At 42.6% G+C, this 23,361-nt stretch overlaps 1 protein-coding gene across 1 annotated transcript in view; it reads left to right on the top strand.

Annotated features, from left to right (window-relative positions):
• The window catches only part of LOC134530833 (trichohyalin), a 274,103-nt gene that overhangs the window by 237,187 nt on the left and 13,555 nt on the right, over positions 1 to 23,361 (top strand). Inside the window, exons 14-20 of the mRNA XM_063366080.1 lie at positions 52 to 180; positions 5,427 to 5,703; positions 8,845 to 8,956; positions 12,806 to 13,061; positions 16,095 to 16,292; positions 20,307 to 20,405; positions 21,058 to 21,279. Of these exons, the coding sequence (XP_063222150.1) occupies positions 52 to 180; positions 5,427 to 5,703; positions 8,845 to 8,956; positions 12,806 to 13,061; positions 16,095 to 16,292; positions 20,307 to 20,405; positions 21,058 to 21,279 (1,293 nt within the window). The remainder of the gene's footprint in view (positions 1 to 51; positions 181 to 5,426; positions 5,704 to 8,844; positions 8,957 to 12,805; positions 13,062 to 16,094; positions 16,293 to 20,306; positions 20,406 to 21,057; positions 21,280 to 23,361) is intronic.

Here is a 23,361-nt window from a genome sequence, read left to right as displayed (position 1 = left end):
TCAAATGAAATGAGATCTCCTGCGAGACGCGCGCGTGTGTGGTTGCCGCAGGGCGGGCCCGAGGAGCTGCGGCTGCGCCTGCTGCACGCGGCCAAGAGCCTGCAGCGCGCCCCGGACCGCAGCTGCGTGCTGCAGGCGCTAGAGGCGCTAGAGGCGCGGCGCGGCAAGCACGTCCTGCTGGTGAGCTCCCCTCCTCCTCCTCCCCCCTCGTGCCGCGCGTCGCTCGAACACGACCACGACCACGACCCTCCTCCTCCTGTGCGTGCTCGGGCAGATATCTCACCTGCTCCGTCGGCTGCCGACCCGGTGACACGGGTCTTCACTCGGCGGCCTGCGATTCGGTCAGTTCTTTAAGGGTGTACGTCCCCTGTTCCGGGTCATTGTTTTTATTTTTATTTTTTACATTCCACGCGGTTAAACGTGACGATTTTTTTTTTTCACTGACTGAACATTCATCAAAATGGGAAAAAAAAATTATATATACATCGCATGCTTTTTTGTTGTTGCATAATTAGCTGGAAAAGTTGCATTTTTTTTTTCAAACATCTTTGTGTATCATGGATAAGGCGATTGAAATGGAATATAAAACTAGAATTTTTTTTTTTTTAGGTTTAAAGTAAATTTAACTGGCTACTGTGTGATGTTGTTTAATTAGTTTGAAGAAAAATGATTTAATTTTACCTAGCCCGAAAATCCTCAGAATTTTTACGATAATTAAAAAGTTAAATAAAATTAAATAAATTTAAACCATACTACGCAGTAGCCAACATAATTTCCTTTAAACTCAAAAAATTTCAATTATTTATTTCATTTGGTTCTCCTTATCCATACTGCACAAAAATAATATAAATTACACTTTGCCAACTAATTATGCGAAAGGTGTTTGCTCTAATTTTTTACATTCTCTTGAATTTCAGCCACTCAAAAAGTCTACATGTTTAACCGTGTTAAACGTAAATATAAAATAATGACCTGGAAAGGAACATATCTCCTTAAGTTGAGGGTTTCTCATTGGACAGGAACATACCCTAAAACTGCGTGTCAACAAAGGAATTAGCTTAGAGCTTATCGTATCGCGAAATATATCCGCAAATTGTTTCGGTTTCTAGTAATAAAGTCACATGAACATTCTTTACAGTAAAACCCACTTAAGGGGCTCGCCTAGTCAGAGGTGTACGTCATTAGTGAGGCGGGAAACATAAGTGTGACGCTCACTGGTGCTCCTAGCGCGGTATCGCCTCTAAGCACAAGGCTGTGAACTGACGCGCAGACTTTTTGTCGTTAATAGGGCAACTTTGAGATTTTGAGCGGTAAACATGACATTATATGGCGAATAAATGAAGATAAAGGTATAGTGCAAGTTCTTTGAGTGCGTTCAAGAATCTGTAGGGTGTTTCATTCTTAAAAATAATTCTGAAGAACACATGTTTTAGCTGTGTTCACTTTTCTAAAAAAATTCAGTTTAAAAATACATGCGGAAACAGAGAACTACTCATCGGTTCTAATTGTATTCTTAAATGCTTTTCGTAAACAGGCCCTACTCAGATATCTTGAGCAGTTTTTAAATCTCGTGGTTTCTTCTGAAGCTCTGTACTCCTTTATGTGTGCTCAGGTAGGCGGGGGCTTCGTGCTAATTTGCGGCTAGATATAATTCGGTGTTTGACTGAGAGCGTAGTTCATTCATCCGCTGTGAAAACAAGCAGCGACTACCAAGAGAAACATTTAATTTTTTGAATTGTGGCAAGCCACCGAAACTACTTCATAATGTGGTTAATTTACTTCAGTATTTACAATATATTATATAGTGGCAGAGTTGGATTTCAAAAAATTTCGCTCATCATACTTCTCAGAAAATTTGGCTGAATTTTCTGGGATACAAAACCCGCACAATACTTGCAAATTGCAGAGAGCGAAAATAAAGAACCGACCATGGCGCAGTGAAGGGAACCATCCCAGAATTTCCTTGGAGTAATCATAATGTCTGGACAAGGATTTTTGCCTCTGTTTATTTAGAATGAGTGCCCATTGTTTTACAATTGAGTCGAGTGTTTTGTCCGAGTTCAATTTTAAAAAGGAAGCTAAAATTACCAAATATAAAAATGACTGGAGTCTCGGTGTTAGTGGCAGTGTGTAGTATATAAAATCAGCCAACAATATGTTTTTGCAAAAAACATGAAGCACACGCCTGATATCTGTGCAGGGCTTAGCTAAATGAAAGTATCCTGTCCAGCCCTAGACTGGAGGAACAGTAGGCTCAGAGACCCAGCGGCAAATGTTCGCGTATTGGAAGCTTCTGCTGTAATGCTGTGACTTATGAGATGATAACCATGAAAATGAGGGGAATGAATTGGCTGGAGGGGGGTGGGTAGTTTTCCGAAAACACTCGCCGGCCACGTTTCCGACTTATGAAGAATCCTTCTGCGAATCCGCCAGGAATCGGACCTGGAAACACCTCGTTAGGAGATACCAGTGAACTACACACTTAACCCCCGTGATCTTCACGGCTTAGCCGAAGAAATACTTCTAGGCGTTGTTGTTTGAAATCACCCATAAAGTGCTAAGTATAGCACCCGAGGAAATTACTATGGTATTGACGTGTCCGAAAACATTAAGTTGGAGAAAGAACAGGTTAATAACATGTAGACCAGAACGACAATAATGTAAAGCAGTTCTTATAGCAGACGTAGGAAGTGTTCGTCACGAGAAGATGGAAGCATTAGTTTAGGTTAGTATGCCAGTGGAGTATGGTATGCAGTAGAGCTGTAGCAAACCGTATGTATTCGTTACTGAGTAACGGGTGCGGCATCTAGTAACGAGTAACGAAACGTTACACACGAATGCATTACGTTACTCGCATCTTTCGTATGTTTTACGCATGCGCGCGCTTATTCGTTACAAAGAACGATGTTTGTTTATTAATAAAAGTATAATTTGGAAATTCGTCGTCCAATTTTTTTTACTGTTTATTAAAGGTATTGTGTATGTAGACAAAGTTTTAGATTCGATCAGAAACAACCTAAGAAAGTATTTTTTATAAATTATAAATATGTATGTTTTTGTTTTTTATTATCGCGTATTTTCACGTTTTATGTTCTTATCTTAAAAGATATATTATAATAAAGCCACTCTAATGAGATTTAATTGTTTCTTGGTTAACAAAAGCTGTTAATTATCAAATATTTTTAATTGTTTATATTCGATTTATTTTTATTTACGCGACGTCATACTGTACGCGTACGAAATACGACTCGATTCGTTGCTGTTACATAATATAGCATGTGCTATGTTATGCGGTATCAGAAGTAACGAGTAACGATACGAAAGTAACGAGTACTAATTGTTATAGTAACGAATACATACGGGTTCACATTTTTTCGTTACTTTTACACCTCTAGTATGCAGTGACCCATGTCACGGTTTTGCAGGCCATAAGGTTTATTTCATTTTCCTGTGTTTCCTATTAAATGAGGACTTTCCATTTAAATATATCAAGATACCGCTATTGTATACTATATTTCGGCTCAAATTTTCTTAAGGGCCTCGCCTACATAGGCAAACCTAAAGTGTGCAGAGATTAAAAAAAAGTTATTTGAACACTGCTCAACATACCTCAGAAGTATCATTTTAAGAAAATTCTTTAAAAAAATGCAGTGGGTGGATGAGTAGTTCTGTTCCCGTATTTCGTTTTAAACTGTGAAAGTGTTTGAAAATGTGCTTTCAAAATAATTTTTAGGCATGAAACTCCTGGTACAGATTTATTAAAAGCACTCAAGGACTTGCATTACACCTTTGTCTTAATTTCTCCGCCATATAATGTTGCCAAATGCACGCCGAGAAGACATGTGCACCAGTCCACAGCCTTTTGCTTAAATACGATACGGTGCTAGAAGCACTAGCGAGCTTCGCACTGTTCGGTTCATCCCACCTCACTAACATAAATACACGCCTGACCAGGCAGACCACTTAACAGCACAGAATGTTCCATAACTCAACTTCTACCCGAAAGCGGTTGATATTCCAGTAAATTACGGTTCTGAATTTGTATAAAAAAATTCCAACAGTGCTATAGTTTTTGAGTTAAAGGCATTTTTTTAAAATCCCCACCCTGCACCAAATTATTACCTACTGTTATTAAAAATTGTTGTTACTCAATCAGCAATAATCTTGCTATTGATGACATTTGAAAATTAAATAAAACATGCTATATTTTTGTGTAAAAATATTGAAATTTGATTTGTGATGCTGTAAAAATGACTTTGGTTACCTAGCAAGTTATTTGAAAAGATTGCTTACTAAAACAAATAGGTAGCTAAGTTAGCAAAGTTATTTATTACTGTGTGAATACTATCAATTACCTGGTTAAAAATTGTCTCATAAGTCTTACAAAAATGTTTTTTCCCCCAAAAATAAAATATGTTTGATTTTGTTACGAATTGTTAATCAATGGTATGGTTATTTATTATTGCGTAACAAAATTTGTTATTCACATTATCTAATAATTTGGTGCATAATTTTCTATCATATCAACTGTTCTCGGCTTTACGTTGAAATTAACAAATAGCGGTTATAGGCCACGCAAGTGTATATAATTTTGATTACGTGCGTCCCCTTTCAGAGATACACTGTAATTGTTTTTTTTTTGTAATGGAACAAAAATGTTCAAATAAAATACCAGATATTTGATAAAATTGTACATTTACATGAAATCAACTGTATCACTGCAAAAATGTGTTAGCATTAATACTGGGTTCGGATCTTTAACCGGGCATTAATTTGTGCTTACAGTTGTCTCAGTACCTACAAACATTTAAAGTTATTTGTAAACCGTTTTCTGAATAGCACAAATAATAATAATAAAACTAAATATTGTAAATACATTATGCTTGAATGAAAATTAAATTAAAATATGAAATTATGCGCCAATGTTTTGTAATAACTACTCGGTATTATTTTGTGGAAAAACACGCGCAAATAACCATAGCTAGGTGTTGTGTACAGTTGCACTGGTGTGACAGCGCATGATTGCAGGGCCGGTGCAAGGTAAATTGGCGCCCTAGGCGAAAAACCCTAATCCCCCCCCCCCCCCCCCCCCCCACGGAGGACTCCACAAAAAAAATTTCCTTGCCTCAAAATACATCACGTAAGCCTAAGATTTTGTCAACAATAAAATGAAAGCAGGCTTGTGTTTTTTTATTTTATTACTTATTAAAAATCATAAACAGGTCACCGTGGACTTTAAATAATTACTTATATCAATATAAACATTCCAAACTGTTACAAAAATCCATTTTCATCTAGTTTCAATAATCGTTAAACATATTACATCAGCTGTTATGTGTCGTGCTGCGCCGCCCCCAGCTACTTGGCGCCCTAGGCGGTTGCCTAGTTCGCCTATATGGACGCGCCGGCCCTGTATGATTGCGCAGGGTCGCGAGCAGCCCGGCCGCGCAGTCGCCACGGTGCTGCCCTTCAAGGAGGCGCGCGGCGAGACCAGCCCCCGGCCGGCCGCCGCCGAGTGCCTGCAGGAGAGCGGCATCTTCGAGGCCGACGAGCTGGAGGAGGGCGTGAGCCAGGCCACGCAGACCGAGCCCGCGGCCACGCCCCTGGGCGACCTGCGCGCCGAGATACAGAAGCTGACGCAGATCCGCGAGAAGATCGAGGAGCGCGGCGAGCTGCTGCCGGGCCACCAGCGGCGCACGCCCGGTGCGTCCGTGGCCTAGTGGCCGTAGAGCCGCGGCCTAGTGGCCGTAGAGCCGCGGCCTAGTGGCCGTAGAGCCGCGGCCTAGTGGCCGTAGAGCCGCGGCCTAGTGGCCGTAGAGCCGCGGCCTAGTGGCCGTAGAGCCGCGGCCTAGTGGCCGTAGAGCCGCGGCCTAGTGGCCGTAGAGCCGCGGCCTAGTGGCCGTAGAGCCGCGGCCTAGTGGCCGTAGAGCCGCGGCCTAGTGGCCGTAGAGCCGGGGCCTAGTGGCCGTAGAGCCGCGGCCTAGTGGCCGTAGAGCCGCGGCCTAGTGGCCATAGAGCGAGCACCCGCGCAGAGCCGTGGCCTAGTGGCCATAGAGCGAACACCCGCGTGGTGGAGGCTAGCGAACTGCGCGGTGGTATCCGAAATTATTTAACTCATCATATTTCATGTTTTTTGCAAATGGTTATAAATAAATTCATTACATAACCATAGTTTAACGTTTATAAAAAAAAGCAAATATTTATATATATATTTAGTATTTAGCCTGCGTTTTCAAAGTCGTTATTTTTAGTAAAGCATTAATTTATAAATTAATTAATTTTTTTAGCCCTGAAAAAATTATTTTTCTTGAGTTTTTGGTTCTGTCGTAGGTACTGAATTCTTGTACTTTATGTTTTTAACATACTATGGTATTATTTGCCAGAAAAATGACACTTGTATTTCTAACAACTTCACAGATTCATGAAATGAAGCATTGATACGATTGTTTATGATCATTTGACTCAGTTAAATGCTATCTTTATATATATATTTCTTGTGTGCGTGTGTATGTCACTGAACTCCTCCTAGACGGCTGGACCGATTTTGATGAAATTTTTTGTGTGAGTTCACGGGGATTCGAGGAAGGTTTAGATTCACAATTTGGTCCACTGGGAGTTTCGGGGGCGTAATATATAAAAATTTCCAGTTTTTGGTAGGAAATCACCATGGCAACGGCTATTGCTTTGTTGATGATTCATTCGTCTCTATGGCAACGACTATTTCATTGTTAGTGCAGTCCTCACCACCGTTGAAATTTTGCGCGTACTTTTAATATCAAAAATTGCCCTATTTTTCAAGTATATATATTTTACAGACTTGAAACTTCACAGTAATGTTCCTTATGTTACGCAGGATGACATTTTCCGAAAATTAGATCCCATGGGTGGTTAAAACCAGGCAACAGTGGGTACTTTGTCTGCATGAGAACAGGATTTTGCATTGTTTATGCCTTCTGCGTCTCCATGGCAACGGGCATCGCGCGGCAGTGGCGTACCCACAAGGAGGGGCATGTATAATGAGCGGCGCAAGAGTGATCTGCCTGTAGACTGCCGTAGCGAAGTACGGGTACATCAGTTGTACGTTGCGTGCACGAGTCGGTAAACCATCGGTGCTATTCATTTTCTCTCCGGAAACATTATACAGCATTGTAATAATTTTTTTCACGGATTTTTTTTTATTTACCATTAATGTAAATGGGAGATGTGGCTTAATTTTTTTTCCATTAGTATAGCCGTGCGAAGCCGGGTCTGGCAGCTAGTATATATATACATCTGTGTGTGTAAATAAATGATTTCAAGGCAAAGGCTACACATGAATATAAGTGTTTAATCCAAAACTGTATATCACATGATTTAATGCTTTCAATTAATTAAATAAGGTCTTCTCTCGTAAAACACAGTAACTTCATAAACCACTGTAGTTTGAAAGTGTTTCCACAACGCAGACACTCACTTCAACCAAATGTTTGGGCCATCAGCTGGACATAAAGCGAATTTACGCAGCAGCTATGTAGTAGTGATTGCTTGGCAACCCTGTGGATGATACCTTGTTGGTGCTATGCAAAATCTCGTTTTGCGTTGTGTACCAGAGTTTAAATGCAGTTAATGTTATGAAGAATGTTCTACATTACATCATTATTTTACATTCAGTAATTTTATTTGAAATTTTTAAATTAAATTTGTAATTCAGAAAAAGCACGGTCTAATATTTATGGCATATTATTTTGATAGTTATGATGACCAATGATGGTGTCATGCTCAGAAAGCAAGATTGTGTGTACAGAAATTTTAATGTATGAGCCCAGCTTGCAACGCCACTTAACTCCTACATTACTGTCTTCTAGTTAAATTCCTGGTGATTACATGCATATGCTTCCAAACTGCAGACTTTCTGAAACTTTCTACGTTACCAATAGCGTGGCCAATTTCACATGAGTGATTGCACTAAACTAACAATGCCATTTGTGTGGAAAAGTTTTAGATTTGCTAATCATATAGAGTCATATCAAATTGCTTTAATACAGTATTTCCATGACAAAAAGTACAAAACTGTAATGGTGTATGTCCAAAATAAAAATCCAAATCAAAATGTATCATTGCATGAATCATTTAAAGAACGAATCACAATGCTGTCTCACATTGAGGTCATGCAGCAAGTGCATTTAGTGAAGTATGGGCCATCCTTCATAGCCCCTTCTTTCCAGAGCTCACTCCAGTAAGAGCCGTCTTGCCAGCGTGTTATTTGCCATACAACATTTACAGTTATCTAGTGTATTATAATTTTAGATTTACAGTTTTTTACTTCTTTTGGTATGTTCTTATTTCTTAAAGTATGTTCTTAAAGTTTTTTAGAGATTTATATTTAACATTTTTTTTGGAAGAAGTATAAAAAAGTACTTTCAGTACGATCATCAAATTACTGGAATATGTTTAAGCAAAACTTTATTTTAGTGGCAAATTTATGTCTTCATATAGGTAACGCCCTTATTATGTACATTATTAGCATTTTATGTTTAGTACCTACAATCTGAAATAAAGTTTTGTTTATTTATGTTTAAAAAAGATATTTTTAATTTATATTAGTGATAGATTTAATGACAGTAAAATTCTTTACGTTAGTTAAATGTTGACTTGAATTGCAAGATATAGAAACGAGAACTGAAAATGAGGCATGGTAAAAAAAAAAATAACTTTGCACTTAGTTTTGTTTTGAAACTGAGACTTATAAACGGATATGTTTATGATCGACTGTTTATTTTTAATGGATACGAATGAGTAAACGAGTGTGCTGCCGTCGGGAGAGTGACGGGTTTCGATGACTGACGTGTGTTGAAACCGTGGCAGGCGACTGTGACACCGCCCACGAGTGCTGCAGGAAGCTGCACGACCAGACCTCCAGACAACACGGCAGCCAGAGCAGCCTGGTGGAGGAGCTGCGAACCATGGACATCAACAAGTCAGTACCACACTGTTCATGCTCCAATATAGTGTATAGCCAGGTCATGGAGGCATTGAAGTCATCTGGTTAGCATTTGGATAGCAAAACAAACCGTGGTTGTATGAAGGCTAATATGCTATAAATTTGTTTGATAACTTTAAAAGAACTTTCTACAGAGAATTTTAAATATGCCATCATGTAGTGAATATTGCTAAACAAACATAATAACAACACATGTGCAAGATATTAGCGTTAAACTTCATCATGACGAAAATTGTTTTGCTATACTGATAAGAAAGGGGAGTAAGTGATGTTCTCATTTTTACTTTAAGTTTTAACATGAAAAAGATTGTACACACTAACTCCCTAATTCTTACCTTCATGGGCAGGGTATCGTTTCTTTACAGAATTTCACTTTCTAGTAACCATTCGAAGTTTTAGCCATCAATTATTGCCACGGAGGCCTAACTCATATCACTGACTCAAAAATATTAAGTTTGAACTAAGAACCTCGCAAGATACCTTTGCACGAACGGCTAAGTCAAATTTAATTTTGTAGCCTACATAGATAATATCTGTAATCTTAAAGAATAATTGTTTTGTGACTGTTGATAATTGATATAACTGTGATATTTTTCATAAATATTGCATTTGTATTTCTAACAACTTCACAGTTTCTTAAAATGATACATTGATAAGATTGTTTAAGATCACCTTTATTCAGTTACACGCAGTAACACAGTAACATGCAGTAACAGTTGTTTCAGAACCGATAAAATGAACTGCTGGTAAGTGGCACTTCTTCTGGTATAGATTCAACACGCTTCTGATTCGATAGTTCAATGGAGTTTTTAATTTCTCTGTTGTTTTCTTAATTTTTTATTTATAAAATTGTAAATAAAGTTCGTCGGTGGAGGTTTTTACTATAACATAACACTAATTTGCCAGAATTATAGGCCAAGGACAGTGGTTTAGTCCTTTTTTTTGCTAAATTAAAATTAATCATGATTAACGATAGAACTCTCAAGGATTTCTGAGTCAACTTGCATATTTTTCATTATTTATGTATGTGTCTAAAGGGCTCCAGTCCTTATGTGCACATGGAAATCCTCAGATACCTCAAGCCCAACCTTCCAAAAAGGCCATGTAGTTTGGTTTTCAAATGAGTTGAAACCCTCTTTAGTCGTGGAGATTCTACCACTTTACGCCTCTGTGGATAAAGGTGTGGTATAAAGCCCAAAATTCCACAGATTTTCTCAAGCCAACATCAAAATTAATTTTGACATGCATAAAAGAATGTACGACAAGCTGATAGTATATATGATGGAGGATCTCTCGAAAAATGTTCTTATGACTACGGCTTAACGCCTACTCTTAATGGGGATCACTGAAAACAACGAATGGTTAATGGATTGTAGAATTGAGAGAGGGAATGGATAGGGGAAACGATAGTACCCCTAGAAATTCCTCCAGCACATGGAAAAGTCCGCAACGTTTCCGAATAGCAAAATATTCCAAGTTTGACCCCCGAAGGTAATCAAGTGTATCAAATGACCTCTGTCATCTCAACCGCCGTGGCCCCAACTCTCCTACATAATATGCAGTAGGCCTCTATCTAAGAGCTCGGCAAACTATATGACCACCCTGTTACTATATCAAATGTATATAATCAAGCCTTTCTAAAACACTCAATAGTCGATAACAAGGACATATTCCTAGTCAGGTAACAAGAGTTGTGAGTGAATGCCTCAGGGTCGTTAATAGGCGTTTCAAAGGCACTGTAGTCCAATCACCAAAGTAAAACAGTGAAATTTGTGCTTCAAGTCAAGTGTACTTTTCTAAAGAACCAAGAGAGAGTTTATTATTTTAAAGAGCTTTTATGTAGAAAATACTAATCAGTAGAGACTTGCAAAATTCGCGGTTTCGATGGCCTTCAGGACAGACTGCACATACCCCTGTACACTCGGGCAAATAACGCAAGTTCGTTGGCTGCCGACTTGTAAGTCGTCTCAGCTGGTTTGTCTGTGATTCGATCCTTCTTTGGTTTTGAGGGTTTATAACTGGTTGAGATTCGTTCAGATGAACAGTAAGTCAATTAGCAAAATTATCTAAGAGGTATACTATGCGTTTGAATTCTAGCCTATCACCGAATGAATCCTCGAATTTTGGAGGTTTCTACCGATCAGGTTTAGTATTCGTCGGCCTTGTTGAAGAATAAAATCTGCTGAGACCGGAATCGCAGGCAAACCGCGCGTAACTTCGGGTAAGCACAGCAGACGTGTCGCTCAGGCTGGCGCCCGAGGTGGAGGAGGGTTTGAAACTACTACTCTGCTGTCACCAGCACCACGGAAGCGCGCGCGCCTACCCGGGTGAGCACGGCAGGCGTGTCCCGCAGGCTGGAGGAGGAGGGCCTGAAGGGCCGCGCCTACTCGGGTGAGCACGGCAGGCGTGTCCCGCAGGCTGGAGGAGGAGGGCCTGAAGGGCCGCGCCTACTCGGGTGAGCACGGCAGGCGTGTCCCGCAGGCTGGAGGAGGAGGACCTGAAGGGCCGCGCCTACTCGGGTGAGCACGGCAGGCGTGTCCCGCAGGCTGGAGGAGGAGGGCCTGAAGGGCCGCGCCTACTCGGGTGAGCACGGCAGGCGTGTCCCGCAGGCTGGAGGAGGAGGGCCTGAAGGGCCGCGCCTACCCGGGTGAGCACGGCAGGCGTGTCCCGCAGGCTGGAGGAGGAGGGCCTGAAGGGCCGCGCCTACTCGGGTGAGCACGGCAGGCGTGTCCCGCAGGCTGGAGGAGGAGGGCCTGAAGGGCCGCGCCTACTCGGGTGAGCACGGCAGGCGTGTCCCGCAGGCTGGAGGAGGAGGGCCTGAAGGGCCGCGCCTACTCGGGTGAGCACGGCAGGCGTGTCCCGCAGGCTGGAGGAGGAGGGCCTGAAGGGCCGCGCCTACTCGGGTGAGCACGGCAGGCGTGTCTCGCAGGCTGGAGGAGGAGGGCCTGAAGGGCCGCGCCTACCCGGGTGAGCACGGCAGGCGTGTCCCGCAGGCTGGAGGAGGAGGGCCTGAAGGGCCGCGCCTACTCGGGTGAGCACGGCAGGCGTGTCCCGCAGGCTGGCGGAGGAGGGCCTGAAGGGCCGCGCCTACTCGGGTGAGAACGGCAGGCGTGTCCCGCAGGCTGGAGGAGGAAGGCCTGAAGGGCCGCGCCTACTCGGGTGAGCACGGCAGGCGTGTCCCGCAGGCTGGAGGAGGAGGGCCTGAAGGGCCGCGCCTACTCGGGTGAGCACGGCAGGCGTGTCCCGCAGGCTGGAGGAGGAGGGCCTGAAGGGCCGCGCCTACTCGGGTGAGCACGGCAGGCGTGTCTCGCAGGCTGGAGGAGGAGGGCCTGAAGGGCCGCGCCTACCCGGGTGAGCACGTCAGGCGTGTCCCGCAGGCTGGAGGAGGAGGGCCTGAAGGGCCGCGCCTACTCGGGTGAGCACGGCAGGCGTGTCCCGCAGGCTGGCGGAGGAGGGCCTGAAGGGCCGCGCCTACTCGGGTGAGAATGGCAGGCGTGTCCCGCAGGCTGGAGGAGGAGGGCCTGAAGGGCCGCGCCTACTCGGGTGAGCACGGCAGGCGTGTCCCGCAGGCTGGAGGAGGAAGGCCTGAAGGGCCGCGCCTACTCGGGTGAGAATGGCAGGCGTGTCCCGCAGGCTGGAGGAGGAGGGCCTGAAGGGCCGCGCCTACTCGGGTGAGCACGGCAGGCGTGTCCCGCAGGCTGGAGGAGGAAGGCCTGAAGGGCCGCGCCTACTCGGGTGAGCACGGCAGGCGTGTCCCGCAGGCTGGAGGAGGAGGGCCTGAAGGGCCGCGCCTACTCGGGTGAGCACAGCAGGCGTGTCCCGCAGGCTGGAGGAGGAGGGCCTGAAGGGGCGCGTGCGCGAGCTGGAGGAGCGCGAGCGCGCCTACCAGGCCACCATGCTGCGCGCCGAGGAGATGATGGCGGAGCTGCAGGAGCACTGCGCGGGGCTGCTGCGCGGCGCCCAGCGCGCCGAGGCCGACTCGCGCCGCCAGCTCGCCGCCTGCGAGGAGGAGAACGACCGCCTGCGCTGGCGCCTGGACGAGCTGGAGCGCGGCCACTCGGCGCTGTTGGACCGCCTCCAGGTCAGCCCTGCCCCTGCCCCTTCCTCTGCACATTTCATCCTGGTTCTCACATTACCACACATTACCACACTTACTATAGCACTGCTGCAGACAATAGGACGTTTTTGAACTACAAATGTAATAACTTTTTCAATTCTAAATGTACTAAAATTATATTAGAAATTATAGTTTGGCCACACCTGACCAACAATCTGGATTCGCCCTTGTCAGCCATGGAGTCCGTTTTCAAAGCTCAAGTTGAGATACATGCCATTTTTTTTGTGTTTATTTTTATCTATCTGTGTTATACGAGGCCGAAAAACTGAAAACAATATTGAACTTACATATTATTTCACTATAAAATTTTTGTAACATATTGTTACGATTTACCTGCGGGTTCGTAAGGATATCCCAATTAATAGATTTTATTTCACACACACAGTTTTATTTATTACCACTACTTGACACTTACAAATAATCTTCTAAATTAGCAAATAATTAATTACACTTAAAGAAATGTCAATTCCCCAGTCACTCGTTCCACACACCTCGCTGGGCCGCACCTCTGACGCAACTCTCGCCGCAGCACCCCTCGTGGGTCTCCGCCGCGGGACTCCGTCGCCGCACTCCACCGCCGCCGTCACACCCTTCACCGAGATCCCACACGACGACTCGCTCGCAACTTCACTCGGGACTCCGCCGCGCCCGCGACTCTATCGCCCGGAAACTCCCGACTCCACTGAACTCACTCATTCTCTGCCCTGGAACCTTCGTCCAAGGACTTCGCCACTCTGCCGCACCCGCGGCACTATCGCCCGGAAACTCCGCCGCGGGAGAACTCCCCACTGAACTCTGAACTCTCAGGTCAGCCCAACCTCCATATATAGCCCTTGGGTTCCCGTCCAGAACAATCGGGCATGTCTCCGAGATATCTCGCGACCTTCGCCGTCGAAATGCCCAGAAACGCGTCGTGAGTCCTCGAAGAACGCGGTGGCTGCTCAAAGAACGCCGATAAACGTGTCTGAGTCCTTTTATTCCGCAGTGCGGCCTCTTTTAAGTGACTCGATCTGAGGCAGGTGCGCGCTGCGACGGTCAGGATGTAGCGAGATAGTATGACACGAGATACCAGGGGGAGGATGCAGGTGGAAGGGGGCGCAGACAGGCCGAACGAGCGCGGCGACGCCAGCACTGCAGCCAAGCGCGATCGTAACTATATATTATAAAAAGACAGATGCCCTTGCACATCAATTGAGGAGTCCCAAAGGTAGTTTGGGAAATGCTGCTCTTAGCAGTCATCTAGCCACTATAATTTTTTTTAAAAAAGTCCCTATTTAATGATTATTACAAATAATTTTTTTTTCTTCGATGTAAAATGCTTGGGGCTCTGTTTTGGCGTGGAAAATTTAAGAGTAGCTCTAAACGTATTTGAATGAAGTGAAAGAGGGACATTTGCAACGTTCCTGTAGTCGTCTTGCTCGCTCGGCGCCGAATCAGATGTATTTCTGTTTCAAGTCTGCTTTGCTAACCGATGAATAATTATGTGTAATAATCGTGGCTCCAAGGGCGTATCCGATTGAGGGGTGGTAAAGGGGAGGAAAGTATCAAAGTGTAAATAACTATCGTTTTTTTAGTTATTGTTTATTATCGTATGGCACCATGGACCCTTTGTCACCATGACAGAGGTTGAATTCAATCAAATGTCCCCTCTTCCTTTTCATTCTGTTTTTAGTTGGATACACCCTTGTATAGTGTGATGAGGCATAATGTGACCGGCCCAATATCTCTATGAAAAGTCCCGCATGACCCCTGAATGATAACCACAATGGTACAAATTTTCACCTTAAATTTAAGAAGAATCGATATTTCAAATTATCCAGCGACCTTCGTGAAGTGATCGTTATCTTCCAGATTTATTTACTTTTAACACGAATCTACAAGAATTATTTGGTGTACGAGGCCTGTTCGGAAAGTAATCCCTGTTTGGTCATTAAAATAAAATAAACTCACAAGAAAAGGTTTTATTGACAGTTTTAGTTTTCTACATATCTACTTCACATTTTCACATAATCGCCATTCAGTTCCAAACATTTTTCGCAACGCTGCATCAGTTTCTTTAACACCTCTGCATAGAAGTTCGCTGCCTGGAAATAAACCTGTTGACAGTCGCAATGATTTGATTTTTGCTGTAATCGTTGACCCAAGTTTCGTTAAAACAACCGAAATGACCCCTTTTTTTCACCCTAAAAAAACGGTAGCCATTATTTTTCGACTCGAGTACGGAGATTGCTGAAACGTTTTCCGTATGTGTTCACTAAGCGCCTGTGCTTAGGCTACACGCATTGCTTATTAGAAGTCCATGATGCCTATGGCCAAGGCGTCCGTTCCATTCCCAGGCGGAGAACTTTTATGCAGAGGGGTTAAAGAAACTGGTGCAGAGTTACGAAAATTTTTTGGAACTGAATGATGATCATTTGAATATGTAAAGTAGATATGTAGTAAACTAAAACTGCAAATAAAAACTTTTTCTCACAATTCTTTTTAGTGAACAAACGATGGTTACTTTCCGCAGGGGCTTAGCCGTGGGGGGGGGGGGGGTATTAGGGGTTCAACCTCCCCCCCCCGCCCCTTAGCACCAAATCTTTAATAAATTTCTTATTCATCACTCAAACAAATTTCATATTACAATTAATAAAAAAATTTACCATTACAATATTTAAATTTTAAGTACCGAAAACTGCTAAAATAACACTATTTCACACCTTAAAATCCAAATTTTCTCGGGGGAGGACCCCCCGGAACCCCCGCTTTCATACTAGGGGGGTGGGGGGGCATGCTTCTTAACACCCCCCATACACAAATCCTGGCTACGCCACTGAGTCTTTCCGGAACAGCCCTCGTATGAGCAAATCACGTGTTGACACTTGTGTCGACACACGGGAACCCGTGACTCGGCAGGGGGAAACAAGGCAGAGCTGGGTATGGTGCGAGGTGGATGGACTGTGCGTGGCGGCAGTGTGGTGGAGAGCGCGCGCGCGCGCGTGTTTGTCCGGGCAGAGGGGCGAGGAGGAGCGCGCGCGGCTGGTCGCCGACGCCGAGCAGCTGCAGAGGGACCTGGAGCGCTGCAGGGAGGAGGTGGCCGCGCCCTTGCGCGCCGCCGCGCTGCAGGAGCGCAGGTCGAGCCAGGCGCTGCGCGCGCAGCTCGACGACCTGCACCTGGAGCTGGCCCGCACCGACAAGGAGCACAAGGAGAAGGTGCGCAGCCCCTCCCTCTCTCTCCCCCTCACTTACTCCACGCTACACCCGAGCGCGCGGCACTTGTCACGTCAAATACACGCAACTACTGAATATTCAAGGTGCGCGTTAAATAAAAAAAAATTATTTCAGTGATATACAGATTTTTATTTTTATATTTAATTTATGTTTCAGGCGTCTAAAACCATATATATTTGTTCAATAATAAATTCATTTAAACATGAAGTAAAATAAATTTGTGTCTTCAATGTTTGAAGTACCTGTGTTTTGCTATAGCAAACATGAAATTATATATATATATATATATATATATATATATATATATATATATATATATGTGTGTGTGTGTGTGTGTGTGTGTGTGTGTGTGTGTACTGCGGTAACAGCTCCTAACCTCAAATATAGTTTATGTGAAACTTCACTGTAATTAGGTTTGGCTCCTAACACACCCATCTATGTTAAAAGAAAATCGTGCAACAAAATTTTCACACTATTTGATGTTTATTATTGTTAAATTACACTTCTAACCTCCTAATCGTTTCACACCACTAACTGATACACACGTGGTATACAACGTAGCACCGGTGTGATATATATACCGTCCAAAATGTGTGTTCGTACTCAAAGATTACGGTGCATACCGCCACAACTTCATCAATAGTCGGGAGTTCTGTTCGCGATCAAGCAGCTTCTTTGTGCGGTAATCTCCACGTCCCTCGTTGCTTGCCGTGTCTCGCGTCGCAGCAGCCGTTCTCTTGCAGCGGTGTGGCGCGACTCTACGGGACCAACACACACGCAGCACGTCATACGCGGGTCGTAATTTAGTTGAAGAACTGAGCAAGCGATATTATTTGTTCATGCTATGTTGAGAGTTTATGTGCATGTATTTGATAGTAAAAACCACCGAAATTTTTTACCAACATTATGAGTAGAGGAACTTCGGGTATTATGGAATACCACTTTGTTTTCCAAATGTAAAAAGTACAATATTTTAGTTATGGTTACCGGGATTGTGCTAGTATGATAGCAATACTATTGTACATAAGTCCAGTAAGTAGAAGTACTTAAGCATAAATAACGTCTTTACAATTTCAATTTTTCCACAAAAACATAATTTGGGGGCAATATGGAATAGTATGGGTAATATGGAATACTACGAATTTTCAATTGTCTCTCTTATTTACTGATAATATATCTTCAAAGACGCTTTACAAAGTAATAAATTTGTAATTTTAAAACAAAAGGCAATAGTACAATGTCGAAAGGTTTTTAAACAATACCATAAAATACCAAACACTAACAATAAATAGGGTTTCAAAGAAACACCTTCTTGCAGAATTCGTAGACGCAATGAATTCTCAGTGAAGGAATCCTTAATTACTAATACTTGTTTACAGAAACTATTTCAATTAGTAAATCACAAAAAGAAAGTCAAACCTAACAAAACCAAGTTTAGGTTTAAGTTTTCTTCGAACAGTTGAAGGTCCAGCTTGAGAAGAAGATTCAGTTTTAGTAGATTGTGTGATGTCTGGGTCATTTGTTGTATTCATGTTCATGTGGATGTTGCTTTTCTTTAGGCCACATGTTTCGATCTTTGTGCTCTTCTTCTCACTCTCTCTTTTAATCTTCTTGTCGTTTTGGTTACGCTTTGCAAGTGCTTCTTCAATTTTGGTTTTGTATGGTGAATCAGTGATTACTTCAGCAAAAGTTCTTTTTCGACCGATGTTGGAAGATGTAGATTTTCTTACAGGAACAGGAGAAATATCCTTGGGTAGAACCATGATTTTGAGCCTTGAAGATGAGTGAGCAGGGCATTGAACCATTGAAGGGGAATCTCTTGAATGTTCACATAATTGAGACTTACAATGTGATTCAGTCATTGGTATAGACCTACCATCACATTCTAAGTCGTTGGCTTCACTCACCACACGCACTTATATTTAGGTTTCTTCGTTGTCAGCTGTGTCATGTGGTACTCTATAATTTGGGTTAGGACTAGGTCTAGTAATAGTAATGTCATTCCCTGCAGCAATGAAGTCGACATTACTGAAAACATGTCTGTTTACGGGATATATCCCTGTTGCTTTAAATCCACTGACAGCGATCTCTCCAGGTTGTACTTTAAGGTGTGCCCTCCCAAAGAGTTCTGCAATGTCATAAGGCTTCATGGGACCTGAACTATGCCTGATGAATTGCCGAACCTCTTCACTATAGTACACTTTAAGGGGACCCATAAATGTTTTGTCTAATGGCTGTAACTTGTGAGTACAGTATGGGGGCAAACTCACAATGCGTATGTGGTTTTCCCGTGCCAATCTGATGACTTCTAGGTTTTTTGTGTGACTGTAGTGTCCATCGAGGATCCACAGGATGGGTGATTCTTTGGTTGGTTTCGTATGTGATATGAAATGTTCAAACCATTGGCCAAAAATGTTTGTCTGAACCCACCCTGATGGGTGGCAAACCCCAACAGCACCGAGAGGGGCCCCTTTGAGTTTTTGCACAAATGTTGTCTTTACATATATTTCTTTCTATAACTTTCATAAACATATCACGAACAACACAATAGTTTACTGCATATTTTGAATAATAATAATAATTGTCCAGTTAAGAAACAAAATGAGCGGGTATTATGGAATACTTTGCAAAATGGAGGGTAATTTGGAATACTAGATATTCCATATTACCCGCACTAGCCATTTTGTAACTAACGTGGTGGCAACTACAGAAAAAATGCGTAAGACGCTTGAGAAATATATAAAAATACACTTCAATACTTCTACTTTACATATACTATAACAGTGGTAATATTTAAAATAGTTAAATAGTTATTGTGCTTACAGATAAGCTCATCTGCACAATATTCGTGATTTGTAGAAACACAAAACGCACGATGTACGGTGCAACGCAGCTCCAAACAATATGGCGTCTGAGCAGTTGAAAAGGTGTACAAAGGAGCAGAAGTTCCACTTGTGTCCGCATGGTTGCGACTCTTGTCAGCCGAGAATCTGCGCTATTCCATGTTAACCGCCTATTCCATAATACCTGAAGTTCCTCTACCTAGTTTGAGCAGTGATGAATTTTTTCTAGCCTTTTTCGAAGACTCAGAAAATCTGGAAGACTAGCCCAATATGAATGCTGATTTAATGGAGGGTCAAGAGTTTTTACGTGTCTAGGAAATTACGGACAGCATAAAAACATTGAGCTGCAGAGCGTTTTAAAATTGAGGGGGTTTTTTGGGGGGTAGGGGGTGCAACATAGAGATGATTTAGGTGCTAATGCAGGAAATAATGCAGGATCTAGGAAATCAAAATTCACAAAATACTCAGGATATTAAACAGGAAATCAAACAGATCTAACAAGAACAATTACAATATAACCGAAACCTGAGACTTCCAAAAAAATATTTCAAGCAAGAGAGTACCGGTACGCAGAATTTATTTTGGGGAAAAGGGGGGGGGGGGGAGCTTTTTGCTTTCAAATTCTTTTTATTTTTGTTGGAAATGTTTTTTTTTTTTTAGTTGATTAAATTTGGAGGAGTAGGGTTATATCCCTAATCTCCTTCTCCCTCCTGCGTATGCCACTGATCAAGCATTCGTGTTAGGATGGTGTGTAGTAGAACATTTTCATGAAATTGTTTTTTTATTGCAAACGTTAGAAATTAAAATACATTACATATATTCAATTACAGCTGTTTCATAACCGTAAGAACGAACTTCTAGTAGACAAGTGGTAAATCTCCCGGTATAGTAATCGACACGCTTCTATTATATTTCATTGGAGTTTTCAAATTTTTTGTTGGCTACCTGAGATTCATTATTTATAAAACTGTTAGTAAAGGTCGTCGGTGGCGGTTTACATTAGGAAACAACACTAATTTGTCAGAATTATTTTACAACTCACTCACTAGGTCCTGAATTAAAGTTTTGAATTAGTGGTTGCACTAAGCCAATCTTGTTACCTCGTCTGGACACTGGGCGCCCGCTATAAGAGTTCTGGTTGTTGTGACTGCAGACGAATGACCTGAAGAAGCAGCTGGGAGAGGCCCAAAAGACCGCAGTAGACTACGAGTGCACCATAAGTGAGCTGAGGGAAGAAGTTGACACGCTCGAGGTACGTAGTATAATGACGGAGATACTTGTTTAAAAAAAAAATATTTTCTTAAATAATATTTGATGGTTTTGTTTTCAGTCTTTTTTTTTAATGTGATCGGTTCGTTTTCAGTTTACAAAAGCGCGGGGGTAAAATAATTAAATATTCACATTACCTTTGGTCCTGAAAAAAATATATACGTACAAGTAACACTAAATACAGTTGTCTCTAAAATTATTACTATTCTCGCTAAATTAAAACAAATATTACATAAAAGTTAATCTTTAATTACCTTAAAACCTATTTTAACTTAAACATAAATCCTTTATCTAACTCAGTCACTTTGTATTTTAATTTAATTCTAACTTATTTATTTAAGTTTTGTTTATTCCAGTGAGGAACACTCGGGAACATTGGAGTGACGTCTCCGTCACAGTTTATTTACTCTATGGATTTGCCCCCTCGTTTGAGTAACTACGCTAGGAGGACACTTAGTTTCCTCCAGAACATCTAAGAGCAGCAATCTCGTGCGGCTAGAAGCCTTCTGACCCTCTAAAGGCCATGCACCGCCACCCACCAATCTGCCAATCCTCCTGGTGTCCGGGCCTGGTGAGGTTCCACGTGTTGAGACGTGTTCACTGGTGGCGATGTCAGCTGGAGAGTGTGTGCGCAGGCGGCGGTGTCGGAGCTGGGGGCGGAGGTGCAGCGGCGGCGGGAGCGGGAGCGGGCGCTGCGGGCCGAGCTGGAGGCGGCGGGGGCGGAGCTGGAGCGGGGGCGGGCGCGGGCGGGCGCCGGCGCCTCGCCCGGCCGACAGCCCAGCGTGCAGGAGGAGCTGGTCATGCTGGACCGCAGCCTGCAGCCGCCCGGGTCTCCGGCCGACACGTGCGCGGCGCAGGTACCCGTCTCCCGTCTCCCTCCGCCTGATGCCGACCCGCGTCACCGAGCACAGTATTTCTCCTGTCAACTGGCTTTTTGACGTGACAACGCCTAATAAATCGATTAACGCCGCGCCGGCTGCACGCACGATAAATTGTCCCGTTACGCACATTGTTCCGTTACGCTGTGTACCGTTACGACCATTGTTCTGTTACGCTTTGTCCCGTTACGCTAATTGTTCCGTTACGCTGTGTCCCGTTACGCATATTGTACGCTTGCGCCGCATCTAAACGCCAGTTTTTAAAATTAATTACAAGTCATCTACACGCGAACTGTTTCGTCGACTGTTTATAAAGTGAAGTGAAAAGTTAATGTGGTTTTCATTGCTTATTACAACAACAATTTTGGCAATAAAGGTTAATTATTCTTGCATATTAAAAAATATGATTACTTGTAAAATTTCAAGAATTTATTCTTTCATTATTAAAATAAAAATTATTCAATTTTATTCATAAAAGTATGCAATCATTTCATCAATGTTTTGTTATGACGTTGTCACGTTAAACTATCGTCCGTAAACAGACTTTACAGACAACCAATTTTTTTTAAAGTGAAGCTTCTTTGCCGAAGTAACTACAGTTTACGAGCGTTACAAAAATTCCGAACGCATGAGCGGAATAGTAAGGTACGAGGTGGGGGGAACCGTAGAAAAGGAGGCGACAGGGAAGAGGTAGGAATGACGCAGGATACTTGCATGCTTGCACACTTGCATACTGGCATATTTGCACACTTACCTGCATCTTGCATACTTGATCTGCGACCACAGCCAAAGAGAGAATTATGTTTCCTATACCTAATAATATAATAAGCAAGAAGTTTCACTTCGGTCGCGCGTGGACTCCACGAACACAATTTTTTTTTTGTGAATGGAACACAAATATTCATGTAAAATTACATATATTATTTAATTTGTACATTCATATGAAAACAACTGTATCACTTCTGGTTGTTACTGGGTTCGGATTCTTTCCCGGTAATTTATGCTTTGTTATGTCCCATTACCTCCAATAGTTAAAAAGTTTTCTGACTAGCTTTATGATATAAACTGTGCACATTAATAAGCATAATAAAGCAAAATAAAGTTTAATTGTTGAATATTTGACTGACGTTTCATGGTTGAAAAAATTATTCTTGAATGAAACAACAATTAAAATATAAAATTATGTGTCAATTTTGTTAATAAATACACAGAATTATCCCGAAAAACGTATTTCATATATGAAAATATAACCATTGTCATGTGTTCTACATATTTACATACAATATCTTTCTTGTAGTATTACCAACTATTTCTTGACGTCTGGTTTCCAAAGGAATTTTATTGTATACGTACAGGAAATATTTTTTCTGTGTGTCTATGAAGTTTAATATAGGCCCACCTTAACTAGTAACGTTTGGGGAGTTAGTCATTAGTCACGGCGTCAGTCACTGCCATGGCTGGCCAAATTCTGGAGCGAAGCACATGATGCATGCTACTTTTCCTGCATGGTTGTAGTCCCGCATAATAATGAGTAATGGCTTCGGGTGAGACGCATTCAAGAGGGTTCCCTAACCAGACTCCTCCCAACCCAATACATGTAGAATTCGTTAGGTTTGGGGGGAAAAATTAATCGTCCCGTAGTTAGAGAACATTTGTAACTATTCCTCACAAAACATTGCCTTAATATTAGTTTTATCCTTAGTTATTGTTTATTATTACATGGCCCTGTAGACCCTCCTCCGCGAAAGAGGTTTAATCCCGATAATGCCTCGGTGTTTGGGGTTAAATAAGCCTTTCTAACAAACATCATTAATTCTGAACTCATGGGGCCAAAAATTCAAGTTCAATTTTAGATTATATTAAACAGTTTTTGATCTGTAAAACATTTTTCATTGCTATGGGTGTATGTAATTTATGTGAGAAATTGTGGACGCACTCAAATGCGCAAAAAACCAAGTCTCACAAATAACACACGCACAAACACGCAACAATCACAACCTTGACTTGTTTTGCATTTTTTGTAAATGTTTACATATTTAATTTCGTAGACTTGGATTTCCG

This window comes from Bacillus rossius, chromosome 3, assembly GCF_032445375.1.
Source record: "Bacillus rossius redtenbacheri isolate Brsri chromosome 3, Brsri_v3, whole genome shotgun sequence".
Classification (NCBI taxonomy): Eukaryota; Metazoa; Arthropoda; class Insecta; order Phasmatodea; family Bacillidae; genus Bacillus; species Bacillus rossius.
The sequence above is the reverse complement of the archived record's forward strand: the minus strand, read 5'-3'. Positions and strand labels throughout refer to the sequence as shown.